Source organism: Cyphomyrmex costatus, unplaced genomic scaffold (genome assembly GCF_001594065.2).
Source record: "Cyphomyrmex costatus isolate MS0001 unplaced genomic scaffold, Ccosl1.0 scaffold10, whole genome shotgun sequence".
In the NCBI taxonomy this organism is placed as follows: domain Eukaryota; kingdom Metazoa; phylum Arthropoda; class Insecta; order Hymenoptera; family Formicidae; genus Cyphomyrmex; species Cyphomyrmex costatus.
In genome coordinates, this window is record NW_017274954.1 from 1,379,391 (window position 1) to 1,391,627 (window position 12,237).

General features: G+C 29.9%; 1 protein-coding gene across 1 annotated transcript in view; it reads left to right on the forward strand.

The window, feature by feature from the left end:
* The window catches only part of unc-13-4A (BAI1 associated protein 3), a 44,978-nt gene extending 33,465 nt beyond the window's left edge, over nucleotides 1-11,513 (forward strand). The window contains exons 15-27 of the mRNA XM_018552045.1: nucleotides 229-280; nucleotides 991-1,032; nucleotides 5,029-5,174; nucleotides 5,514-5,730; nucleotides 5,837-5,911; nucleotides 6,282-6,395; nucleotides 7,031-7,246; nucleotides 7,741-7,956; nucleotides 8,172-8,366; nucleotides 8,674-8,918; nucleotides 9,202-9,410; nucleotides 10,385-11,170; nucleotides 11,251-11,513. Of these exons, the coding sequence (XP_018407547.1) occupies nucleotides 229-280; nucleotides 991-1,032; nucleotides 5,029-5,174; nucleotides 5,514-5,730; nucleotides 5,837-5,911; nucleotides 6,282-6,395; nucleotides 7,031-7,246; nucleotides 7,741-7,956; nucleotides 8,172-8,366; nucleotides 8,674-8,918; nucleotides 9,202-9,410; nucleotides 10,385-10,479 (1,822 nt within the window). The 3' untranslated portion in view covers nucleotides 10,480-11,170; nucleotides 11,251-11,513. The remainder of the gene's footprint in view (nucleotides 1-228; nucleotides 281-990; nucleotides 1,033-5,028; nucleotides 5,175-5,513; nucleotides 5,731-5,836; nucleotides 5,912-6,281; nucleotides 6,396-7,030; nucleotides 7,247-7,740; nucleotides 7,957-8,171; nucleotides 8,367-8,673; nucleotides 8,919-9,201; nucleotides 9,411-10,384; nucleotides 11,171-11,250) is intronic.
* The last annotated feature ends 724 nt before the right edge of the window (nucleotides 11,514-12,237 follow it).

The window sequence follows — 12,237 nt, forward strand, 5'->3', positions numbered from 1 at the left end:
TAACGACAAAAGTAACTGTAAATTTCGTTACCGTTACCCAAAAAATGTAACTCGTTACCGTTACAGTTACCAAAAAAAGAAAGTAACGCAGTTACCAGTAAAGTTACCAAAAAAGTAACTTGTAACTGTAACTTCGTTACAAGTAACGAGTTACTTCCATTCCCTGGTTATTACCTTGATGTAACGAAAACTCTGTTTAATCATCGATATATTAATCTTATGTTTCAGCACGAATGGTGTGCCATATTTCTCAGCAGTTTACAAGCAATTAGAAAAGCTGGTAAGAATGCGAGTGACAGAAATGTTCTTCATGAACAAATCATAAAAGATATTTATATAAATAGATTTTTTACTTGTGATTTTGCAACAATTGCGTCAAAGACACACTGTTACATAACACATCATTATTTTTTATTCACTGTGTCGTCAAGCTAGGTGTGCTATGTTTGGCTTAAACGCTTTATTTGAGACGTCGATCGTGTCTAAGAGTACAAAATGATCTCATGAGAAGAGGAGATTATTTCGATTATCTTTTTCCAAGCTACACTTAAATTTAAAAACAAAACTACACTGATTAAAATGTGTTAAAGAGAAATTCAATTGAATTTCTTAAACTACTGTATTTAATTCGACAAAATTTCAAAGTTACTTAGAAATATATTCGGTCGACGTCCTTGCAATGAGATGACAATACATATTACTGTTTATATATAGAGTGTCCCAAATTTACGATATATTGCTTTACGGAGATATGGGTGGCGTTTAAAGTATATGTTATACTGTACAGTACAAAATAATAAGCGCTATTAAAGACACATAAAAGTAAGTTGTAAAATAATCATATAATTATGGTAAGGTTGCATCGGACACGCTGTAAATAAACAAGTCGCAGTGACCTGAAGGGGCCAGGTGGGGAAAAAGCGTGACGACGAATTATAAATGTCCATCAGGTCAGCGCGATTTTACTGTACACGAGATATTTGTCCATAGCTGGCGGAACACGTGGCGAAACACATGGAGAACACTTCCGAGGTACTTTTTTTATCGCCACCACAAAATATTAAACTTTCTTTCTCTTTCTCTTCTATTAACTCTTTTTTACTCTTATCTATAGTTCTTTCTCTCTTATTCTCTTTCTCTTTCTCTTTCTTTCTTTCTGTTATTTCGAATTTCCTGCATAATGTAAAACTGTAAAATCGTCGCATTTTTATCTGCATACCCATCAAAAAAATATGCAAATTAATTATTACATTAATAATAATGACAAGAAGCATTACGAAATTGATATTTTCTATATAGTTGTATTGTATGTATAACTGTTTATGCAAAATAAATAATGAATGTAAACAAGATTGCATGAGTATGCAGTTAAAGAAATAGACATTGTTAACTTAGTAATTACTGACTATATTTTATCATGTGTATATACTATTATATATACATTAGTTTTGAGGCGATTAATCTATATTTTAATTAGCAGTCTAAATTACTAGTATATTTAAAATTTCATATGATTTTTTCAACACGAAGAGAGCACACACTTTCAACTTCTACACACATAAATACAAAAAAATACCCGCAAAATGCACGAAGCAGGCAATAGTGTGCTAATTAGAACAAGTAAATAAGTAATTAGAAAAATTTCAATTATTACTTTATATACTATAAATAGTAAATATTATATATGCATATTTTGTATATATTGATATTTTAATATTATTTCACATAAATCTATTTCATTAATTTTAAAATACTAATGACAAAAATGCGCATTTTAATATTACCTTATAATGATACAGTAATTGGATTTCTTTGGCTTTGTCTCTATGAAGTCTATATAAAGTCAGTTTGTTTGATAAGCTCTCTTAATATTAAAGAAAAACCTATGACGTACACTACTGTCTTGTGCTATTTAGCATTTGTCTTTATTTCCCACCGTTAGTGCATATTCTTCACAACACTCTCATATCGCGTAGTCCTCGTGAATAAAAACTATCGGATTGCATGCGCCCATCCGAATCGTTAGCGAAACACAGCTGCACTTGACGCGTACTGATTGCATGCGCTCGCCAATTTAGCAAATGATACACCACTCATTTGCCTCTGTGCCCTTATTTTTAGTCGTGGTATAGGTGTATTTCTCGTTACACATAACTGCTCAGTTATAAAAATAGCTGAAATCGATGTACAATGTACCATTTCAAAAAGCACATTTGCATAATTATTGTTTTTTTTTTTAATGTAGGGGCTTTTGGAAATTCGTTTGAATTTGTAATAAATCATTTTAGCATTTACAAAGATTAAAGTATTCAAATGCAACATTTTTTAAATAAGATAAGATTGTTAATAGTAAATATTTTTTAATATATTATGTTATTATTTTTTATAGTGATGTTCGAATATTCGTATACAGTATACCTCAATTGAAATTTGATATTAGATTTGTTTTATATTGGGTTTAATTTATCATTAACTAGTTCCTATATTTTAATCCTATACTTTTGTGTTTTATTAAATATAAGATGATTCAAATAAATCTTTGTCTTTAAAACATCATATCCCTGTGACTTGATTCTAAAACGAATTTTCCTTTGCCAAAGATAAAGAAAGAAAATATGATTGCATATGTATGGACACGCGTGTGTAGCGATCGTCTGATCAGCGAAGGTTCCCGTACCGTTTACGTCGAACAGTGAGTTACCCTTGCTACCTTCTCTACTTGCTATTTCTTATTATAATTTGAAAATAAAGCTTCAGACAAAATTTTGGCAAAGAAAAGATCGTCTTAGAATGAAGTCAGAAATATGATTTTCAATACGACAAACGTTTATTTTGTATAACCTTGTATATACCATATGAGAAATACATTTGTACTTGCTCACCGTTCAGCAAAAAATAAATGAATTAAAATAAATTGCAAAATTATATTTTTGGGAAATAGCATACTTTTTAAGATTAAAAGCTGTTTGAAAAATAATTACATTTTTAATATTAATTATATTAACACGCGTTCCATGCCGTGTGAATTATCGATGACTCACGCAGAACTTTCCGTTTGTGCTATTGTGCGCGGATACATAATTATGACATATGATATTAATACGTTTTCGTAACTTTTTAATCATTATGAAATACATGTTATTTAATAAATTTGCAACAAGCGCAAACAAAAATACCTTAAGAAACCGATGCGTGTGTGTGACTCACATATCAAATCATTTAAATTTGTTGCACGTTACGTGTTAATATTATTTAGCAATATAATTATATATATGTCAGACGGAAAACATTTAATATACTTAAAATAATTAATTGTAGAAATTATTTTGCTATATTTTAATAAATGAGATTTAGTTTTTAAATTATTATAAGAAGTAGTTTAAACGGAAAGAGCATAAAGAAATAAAACGAATTTTAATGCTCGTATAGGCAATCTTAAATGTAAATTAAAAGTATGTTATTTGTTACCTTCTACCTTCTATAAATTATAGTTGTTATATGGAAATTTTTCTTAAAAGAATTTATTTTTTGCAGAACAAATAAAAATACAAAGGACGCGTAATTTACATTTTTTGCACTTTCAGGAATGCTCTCGCGCATCCTCGAGTTCGACATCCGACACCTCACGAGTTCTGATTAAATTTCTTTCGTAGATACCATAAAACTTCAGTTTGCAAAAGTTTTGCAACTACTAGTGTTGAACTTGTTCAGTTGTTCAGATCTATCGCGAAAAATTTCAAACAGAAAGCTCGAATCGCAATTCCTTATCGATCCGATTTCAATCACATTTTTTCATGTCGTAAAAGAATTCGATTACGTTGGATTAAAACAAATTTAATTAATCATAAACTCTTACAAATTTTTAATAAAATCGTACTTTTACTTGTGCATTTTTTGCCGGGTAAATTCTGTATGAATGTATTGCAAAGCTATATATAGGATATATATAGGATATACTTAAAACTTCCTGAACATAGTATATATAAATAAGCGAGTATATAGTTTAAACGAGTTCTCTCTAAACAGTGTACATAAAGATGCTTGAGATGTTTTGTAACGCTGACCACCTGCTGATACAAGCACAATTCTCGTTTATCCTTGTTAACTACTATCGCCGGGACTGACATCCGGCACCTCTCTCGAGAATCGAGATCTCTTTTGAGTAAAGACATAGAGAATCGCACGTCAGCGTGCAACACATAAATAATTTGCTACAAACACGCGAAATTGAACTTTAATATAAGCTTTACATATAAATTTTACCGAGAATGGAAATTCACTAGGGCTTGTGATGTTTAAACGATGCATATATAATCCAACAAATTGTTGCGTCGTGTGAAGTATACGATGTGGTAGCGCGTAAAATCGACTTTAAGCAAATTTAATTTTAGACGCATTTTATATGGATTACATGTTAAATATTTTTCAATAAAAGAAAGGATATACAATTATTATCAACAAATATATCGTAATTTCTCGTAAATTATTCGAATGAATGTAATATGTAATATGTAAAAAATATTAATTTATATAAAATATATCATTAGAATGTGGATAATTTGTAGGAAAAATTTATATTGCCTGTTAAATACAAATATCAAAATATAAAATACATATTAATATAAAGATAAATTTACAACAAAATATTTAAAATAAAAAATAAAAGTTTTATAAATATATTGCTTTGTAACTAACTTTGTACAAAATGTTGGATCGTATATGAATTACTTTGCGAACAATGTACACATATATTTCACAAAGAAGGCATGTACCAAACTTCCTTTTTGACAGGGCTTTATCCCACCCTATTCTTAGTAAGAAAAATTGAATTGTAATAGATTTTAAAAATATTGGCGAATTTGACACAATGCTTTAAAGATATTAAGCCTCAAAGTACAATAGCATTGTACAATAGTATAATAGCTTAAGTAAAGTAATTATAATAAAAGTAATATTTTCTCTGTGCTTGCGCGTCTGTGGCTACACGATCGAATAGATCGCTCGTAATTAAAACGATCACTTTCACAGATGCATAACGAACTTGGCGCAAGGGTCACCACCGCCTGTTTGCAGTTACATGGTCAAAACCGAGATGAAGAGTATGTTCTACCACCCGGTGCTGAGATAGGAACACCAATATTCGAGCTTTACTTGGCACTTCAAGACTTTGTAAAGTAAATGCCTATTATACTTGCTAATTTTTATATCAATAAAATTATTTAAAATAGATGTTTAATATGAGTAGTTTTTAATTTTTATGGCTTACAGTTAGCTTATTTTTTTTGTCATTAACACAAATATATTTTGAATTATTTTTGATATAATATTTGTATCACAAAATTATTAAAATTAATTATGTATGTACATGTATAAATATATATGTGCATATATGTATTATATATAATAGTATTTTTTGAAATATTATTTTTAACTTACATATTTTTAAAATAACTGGAAAGAGAATGAATAAATATATCATTTCATATTATGGTTGTACATACAATTTGTTTTAGTATGAAAGACAATTTACCACAATCAGATCATAAGACTCTGGCGATCTGCAAGTATTACGAGTGGTTTAGACCAGCAATCGATAAATGGCTAGATCTGGCGAAACTCAAAGCAATTCAAAGAGTACGAAGAGCTGCGGAACTCGATCGAATCTGCACTGGAGAATATTTCGTCAAACATTGCACATCGGCAATCGACGCCACCGCGTGTTTTTATCAAGTACTCAAGTTTCTTTTATTTTTCTGATTTGTGTCCATCGCGAAACTGCAATAGTCATAAATTTTGTTATAAAACTATCAATAATTACATTTTTTTTTAATCATAGATTAAAGAATTCTGGAAGAAACTAGCATGGCCGGATCTAGTTGGATCTTACAACTTCGTGTTAAAAGTTATCGATGTAAGTATGTATATATACTATATAGATACATATATGTATATTATAATTATTTTTTAACAATTTTAATGTTTAGAATATATCGCTTGTATCTCTAATAAGAAATTATTGTGGATTAAATTTTTAATGCTTTAAATCATCGATGTGGAATTTGTAAAATTCTGCATCGCGCGACGATTTAAAACATTAAAATCTTTATCTACAATAATTTTTTATTATATAAATATATTATGTTAATTAAGGATTTCCACATTCGACGGTGCTTTTCACATGAAAATGTAATAACTAAAAATACAGTATATAGATAATTATTTTCAAAATACACTAATGCCACCGCAATAATATTGTGATATCAAAACACTATTTGCTGTAGGCAATATGCAGCTCCGCGGCTTATTACGCAGAGATAACACATCTGAAACTGGCGGATAGTGGATATTATGAAGAGCATACACCATATAAGACCACAGATGAGGTAATCGCTCAGGTAGAGATTGCTTCGCTTTAGTATACAAACAGTAGTACACTTCCTGCTTCGCAAAGTAGTTTCACTAAACTATGAGAATATGAGATGCAATTACAACTTTGCACGACAAGCGGGGCATGATGCGATATGCAACGCAAATTCTATTAACTCAATATCAATCTAAAAAGCGTATAAAAGCTTATATAGGCTAATTTATAAATATATGAATTGAAAATATAACTAACTTATATTATGTGAAGCAATTATATAACATATGTATGAAAAAGGTAAGTTTTCAGTGCTTGACATTATAAATGTCTCAATGCATAAGATATACAAGATATTATAAACAAGAAAATAATCAAAGCTATTACGAATAAGCATTTAATTAAATCATATTTAAAAATGTTTTATTGTGATCGTATTGCAATAATATTAATAAATTTTAAAATAATTATTGTATACATTTCATTATTTAAGAAATATATAATATATTATTAAATTGATAAGTTCATCGTAGAGTTTGGATACTTTCTTTCCATTTTTAAGAGCAAAACTTATAAAAAAGTTCATCGCGCGAATAAAATTTAAGGGGATATGATAATTATTTTTGATTTGATGTTCGACAATTAATTAATAATTTATGCTATTTTCAGATGTGCGTTGCTATTAATGGTCTCGAGTACGTGAGAAGATGGTTATTGGACCTGGGCGAGGAACTTCGCGTGGAACAGATTCTAACGGCTTTGGAGACTCAAGCAGGCGAATCTGTTCGAATGCAATGGCGAAACACTATGATAACACCGCTGGAGCAAACTCCTGGGCAAATGTTACTCTTTATAAATCAAATAATTTCGAGAATTGGAGCAAAGGTACTTTGAGATCAAATATTGATATAAAAGAAAAAAGAAATTACAAGATTGCTTGCTTAAGTTTTAAATTGGATTTCTTAACTAATGCAACTTAATTTCCCTCGTTTTATAAATTACAAGTACGTAATATATATTCTATGCATAATTTCTTCATTATCGCAATCTCTAGATGAGTATCTCACTGCTCTTTTCAAAAGGTCACTAAGTCATTGCAGAGTAATTTACATCCCAGTTTTAAAACACCACTGGCGCTTTTATTAGTTTGCAAACGTAATTACATGTCGTGATAATATCGCTGTAACTATCGGAGATTATATTAACAAACGCATACTAAAAAACTGTAAACTACATAACAATTTTTCTGTAGTCAAACTAGTCATGTTGTAGTGTATTAAACGCGATTGAAAAATGAGTATCTATAATGGAAAGTTTAAAATAGCTAATACATTTGTTTGCCACAACTCAAATAATCTTGTTTTATTTGTTTTATATAGATGAGACCACCTCTGAAAAAGGCAATGTTTCACTTGGCTTGGTCTCCTGACAGTTTACCGACTACAGAAGCGATTGCACCTCTTGTGGAATATCTGGATGTTCATCTGGTAACACTTAACTCGGCTCTGTTAGTCGCAAATTTCAATCGCGTTCTGCAAGACATTTGGGAGGTAGTCCTTATTGAATTAGGCAGTCAAATGGATGGAAATGCCGAGGTAATTGCTCCCTTATCATAATTATATGAATATTGATCTTCTCTCTGATCATAAAATAATTACCCTTTATAATCTTTATATTACATAATAAAATTATTTTGACAATATTTGTAAGTTGATTATAATGTATTAGGACACATTTGTAAATCTATATATTTATAAATAATTTAAACTACACAAACGACGTTATAACAAAGAAATATTATTACTTGCAGGATAAACCAGTGATGTTTTACGAGAGATTACATGAGGCACTTGATTTATTAGTGAGATTTTTCAACGCTGACGATAAGGGCTTGCCTTTAGAAGTATTACGTCGTCAGAGTTTCATGAACGCTGAAGAACGCCTTCAGTATCACAAAATGGACACGACTTTCTTAATTGATCGTTATTATCAGCAACGTCTTCTGGTATATAATATGCGATATTCAAATTATTATTTTTATTTTATACTTTTTTTATTTTCAATTGCTTTATATTAGAAAAAACACAAATAGCAATATCATATGCACAAATTTATTTAAAATATTCTTATTTTTAAAAATATATTTTATTATGTAAATATTATGTTGCATAACAAAAGAGATATTGCATAAAATTTATATAATCTTTTGTACACAATGCAGTACAGTATTTAATTACTAAATGTATTGTGTGTTTTTGTAAATGTAACTAATTATAATATTATGTTTAATATATTTTTATATTAATTTTTAGGACCAACTTAACACAACCAGTTACGAATATGGAGTTCTAACGATACGAGCTTATTTGAATCATGATTCTCTTTGCATCGAGGTAATAAATGCCAGAGATGTCATACCATTAGATCCAAATGGATTCAGCGATCCTTTCGTGATAATCGAATTATTACCGCGACGAATGTTCGAGCATTGCGCCGAGCAGCAGACTAACGTCAAAAAGAAAACTTTAAATCCCATGTTTGATGAGTGTTTTGAATTGTAAGTTTATTATATTTGTCACGCCATTACAATATTTAATTCTGTAACAGAATAATATTCACGCACATCAAAAGTAATACATACATATTTAAGAAGTTTAATTGATTCACTTTATCATGTAACTTAATATCTATTAATGTAATGATCTATCATATAATGATGTCTTGTGATTCCTATCAGATTTATATTATAAAATATTATTTAAGTTTAAATATCAAGCACACACACAATCGAAAAAATATTTTTACTTTGAATGAATATTTACGCATATACTTTCTTCCAGTTCGGTGAGTGTGGAGCAATGTCGTGACCCCAACGCGATGGTCCTTTTTACGGTAATGGATCATGACGTTCTCACTGCGAATGATTTCGCAGGCGAAGCTTTTCTAGGACTCAGTACCATTCCTGGCGTCGCCGACACAAACACCAGCATAGACAATTTCCATGGCCTCAAGCATCAGGAATTACCGCTTATGCATCAAAAAAATCGCCGTGAGTGAATTAATTAAACTTTATAAATTATAGAATTTACATGCACACACAATATCTATTTCTTAACTTAAATTGCTAAAGTTTACTTAAGATTTTAAAATAAACTCGTTATTAAATTTATAAATTTAGAAATCTGAATCTATCTTGGAATATTTGTACTCGTAGTTACAGATCACATGAATTTATAATGTAAGGAAAATTATATAAATAGAGAATATTAAAGTTAAACAAGTATAAAAGGCTATACAGAGTCATACGCTGTTAACGGAGCTTGGAAAATACAATAAATCTTACATTTAGATTCAAAAATTCGGAGTCGAACGTTTCGGTCCTTTAATCATCAGCGACAATACAAAATAATCTTAGAGATGATGATGTTGTTGAAACGCAGTAACATTCTTCACCAACAGAGGTAAAGCCAATATTTTTGGTGGAGTGAAGAAGTTAACCAGATTTTGAATTTTGAAAAAATGTCTGTGAAGTTTTATGTAAAATTTTAATTCGAGATAACAATAGTTTATCTTGTTAATAAAAATGTTAAACGGGCTTACCTCTGTTAGTAGACAAAAACACAATTCCATCATTCAATAAAAGTTATAGAAAATTGTCTAACAATTTTGTTTTAAAAGTGTCAGTATCTAACGACACGTTAGATACTGACACGTAACAATGTAATGAAGACAGTTAAAATAATGTGACATACAGTTTAACTTTGATGTTTTTTTAAACTGTTAAGAGTCTGTAATTCAATTTAAATTTACTTCTTTTTATTTATTTATTTATAGAGAATAAATATAAATCACAAATTTTTATCTTAAAATATTCTATTTAAAAGTATTTTACATAACTAGAAATTGAATAAATATTTATTGAAATTACAAATCTCATGTTTAAATAAGTAAGCTTTATAGCTTATGTTTTCACTTTTTGATGTTTATTTTGTTTGTAAATTAAATATGTGTCTTTTGTTCTAGATCATCCAATTCTCCAAATACTGGAAACTCGAATCGGTGACAAAATGGCCCTTGACTTTGTGAAAAAGCAGAAACAACGATTTGCCACGACGTAAGCGCTTTAAGCGCTAAAGAAAGAGAAGAAGAAAATCATGGTGATTGCATTACAATCGCTATCAAGACTTATACACTAAGCTTAAGAGTCAATGAAGAAAATCGAGGAGAAAAAGGAAGAGGAGAAAGTCCATCCCTACGATATGTCGTCGATTCTCACTTTCTCTTTCTCTCTCTTTCACGCACTCTACCTTTCTGCCTATCTTTCTACCAGCCTTCATCCCAAAAATTCGTCAGATCTATTTCAGTGTAAATCGTGTTGAATGTAATCGGTGTTGGATCGTAAAAAGAGAAAAAGAAAGAAAAAAGGAACGGCGCGGTGAAAGAGGCTCGAGAGAAATATATCAGAACTATTTTTGTGTCGAAGAAGAGATGTGTAGAGCAAAACGACGCAGCATACAGGAAACAGTAAAACACGTCGTAGCTAAGGATAAATGTTTTAATGCCGTCTCGTCAAGCTCGAAGCGACACCGGAGCGACCGTACAGTTCTTTATTCTACATTTTTTATACAGGCAAACCCAGATATTTAAATATCTCGCGTGCGCTTTCGAGAGTTTAAGGATTTTCCTTAAAAAAAAAAAAAAAAAAAAAAACACGAGTGTTCATGTTTTTGAATAAACTAAAGAAACGAGACTTCCTCGCGGTCGCGTGATCTGGTTTTCGTCTGTCGAGTATCAACTGTGGATAGATAGGTATCGGGATTTCCATGATAAAAACATAAATAATATATACAATACATGATGACTTTCTTTAAATCAAGTTATTTTCACAGCTTTCATAAGAGAGGAAGTCATCGAGTTCATGGAAACTGTTCATGGAAACTTCCGCCTCGATTGCGCAGAATTGATTCACGACAAAATTGGGAGGAAAATGCAAGTTTTTTTTTAATATCCTCTGAAACTACTATTTCTTATAAAAATTTATTATATAAAATGTTTAAGTTGTACAAATTTCTCTTCCCTTCGGACAAGGCAAAGCACAACGAATAATAATATTAATGATTAACTTATATAAAGATTACATTAATAAAATGTTGAACGGAAATAAAATATATTGTCAATGAATGTATAAAATCAAAAATACGTTGAATATTAATTAATAATTATCTTTAAAAATTTTTTTTCAATTCCATATTTTTCAAATAAATTAAAAAAGATCAAATTATTCTAATATATTTCTAATAATTTGAATAAGATTTTTTCCTCCCCGAAGAGCAGCCGCGCCGCTTCAGCGTCGCTTCGACGGCGTGAATCAAGCCGCAAAGGTTGATATATGATATTTTTCTTACTCCTCATTGGCTAAAGCCTGTTTCTATCTTTTCACCATCTAATCTTCCTATAAACTAAATTATCAACGCAGCTTTTCTCGCTGTACCGCTTACGCGACGAAAACGGAGCTTCTGTCAAGATATATGTTTTACTCTGTGATTTCTTCAGCATCGGAAGAATAAAAACAAAATTTAAGAATGTATCACAAATACCAATTTCACTTTCAAACATAACTATTTATTAAATTGAATGTATGTTTCGCTTGAAAAGCGTCCTCTGTGTGCATCGCTCTCAGTACTAGATTTTTCTATTAAATTTATTTTGCTAGTACAGAATATGCGATTATATGTAGCTTTTCTAACTTTCCGATGCGACGTTGACGAATTCTTCGTGATTAACGTTTAAAGTATATGTTAAAACACTAATAATTAAATAAAAAATTAATCACAAAATTGAAAACGAAATTAATATCAATTTTTTATAGTGATCTT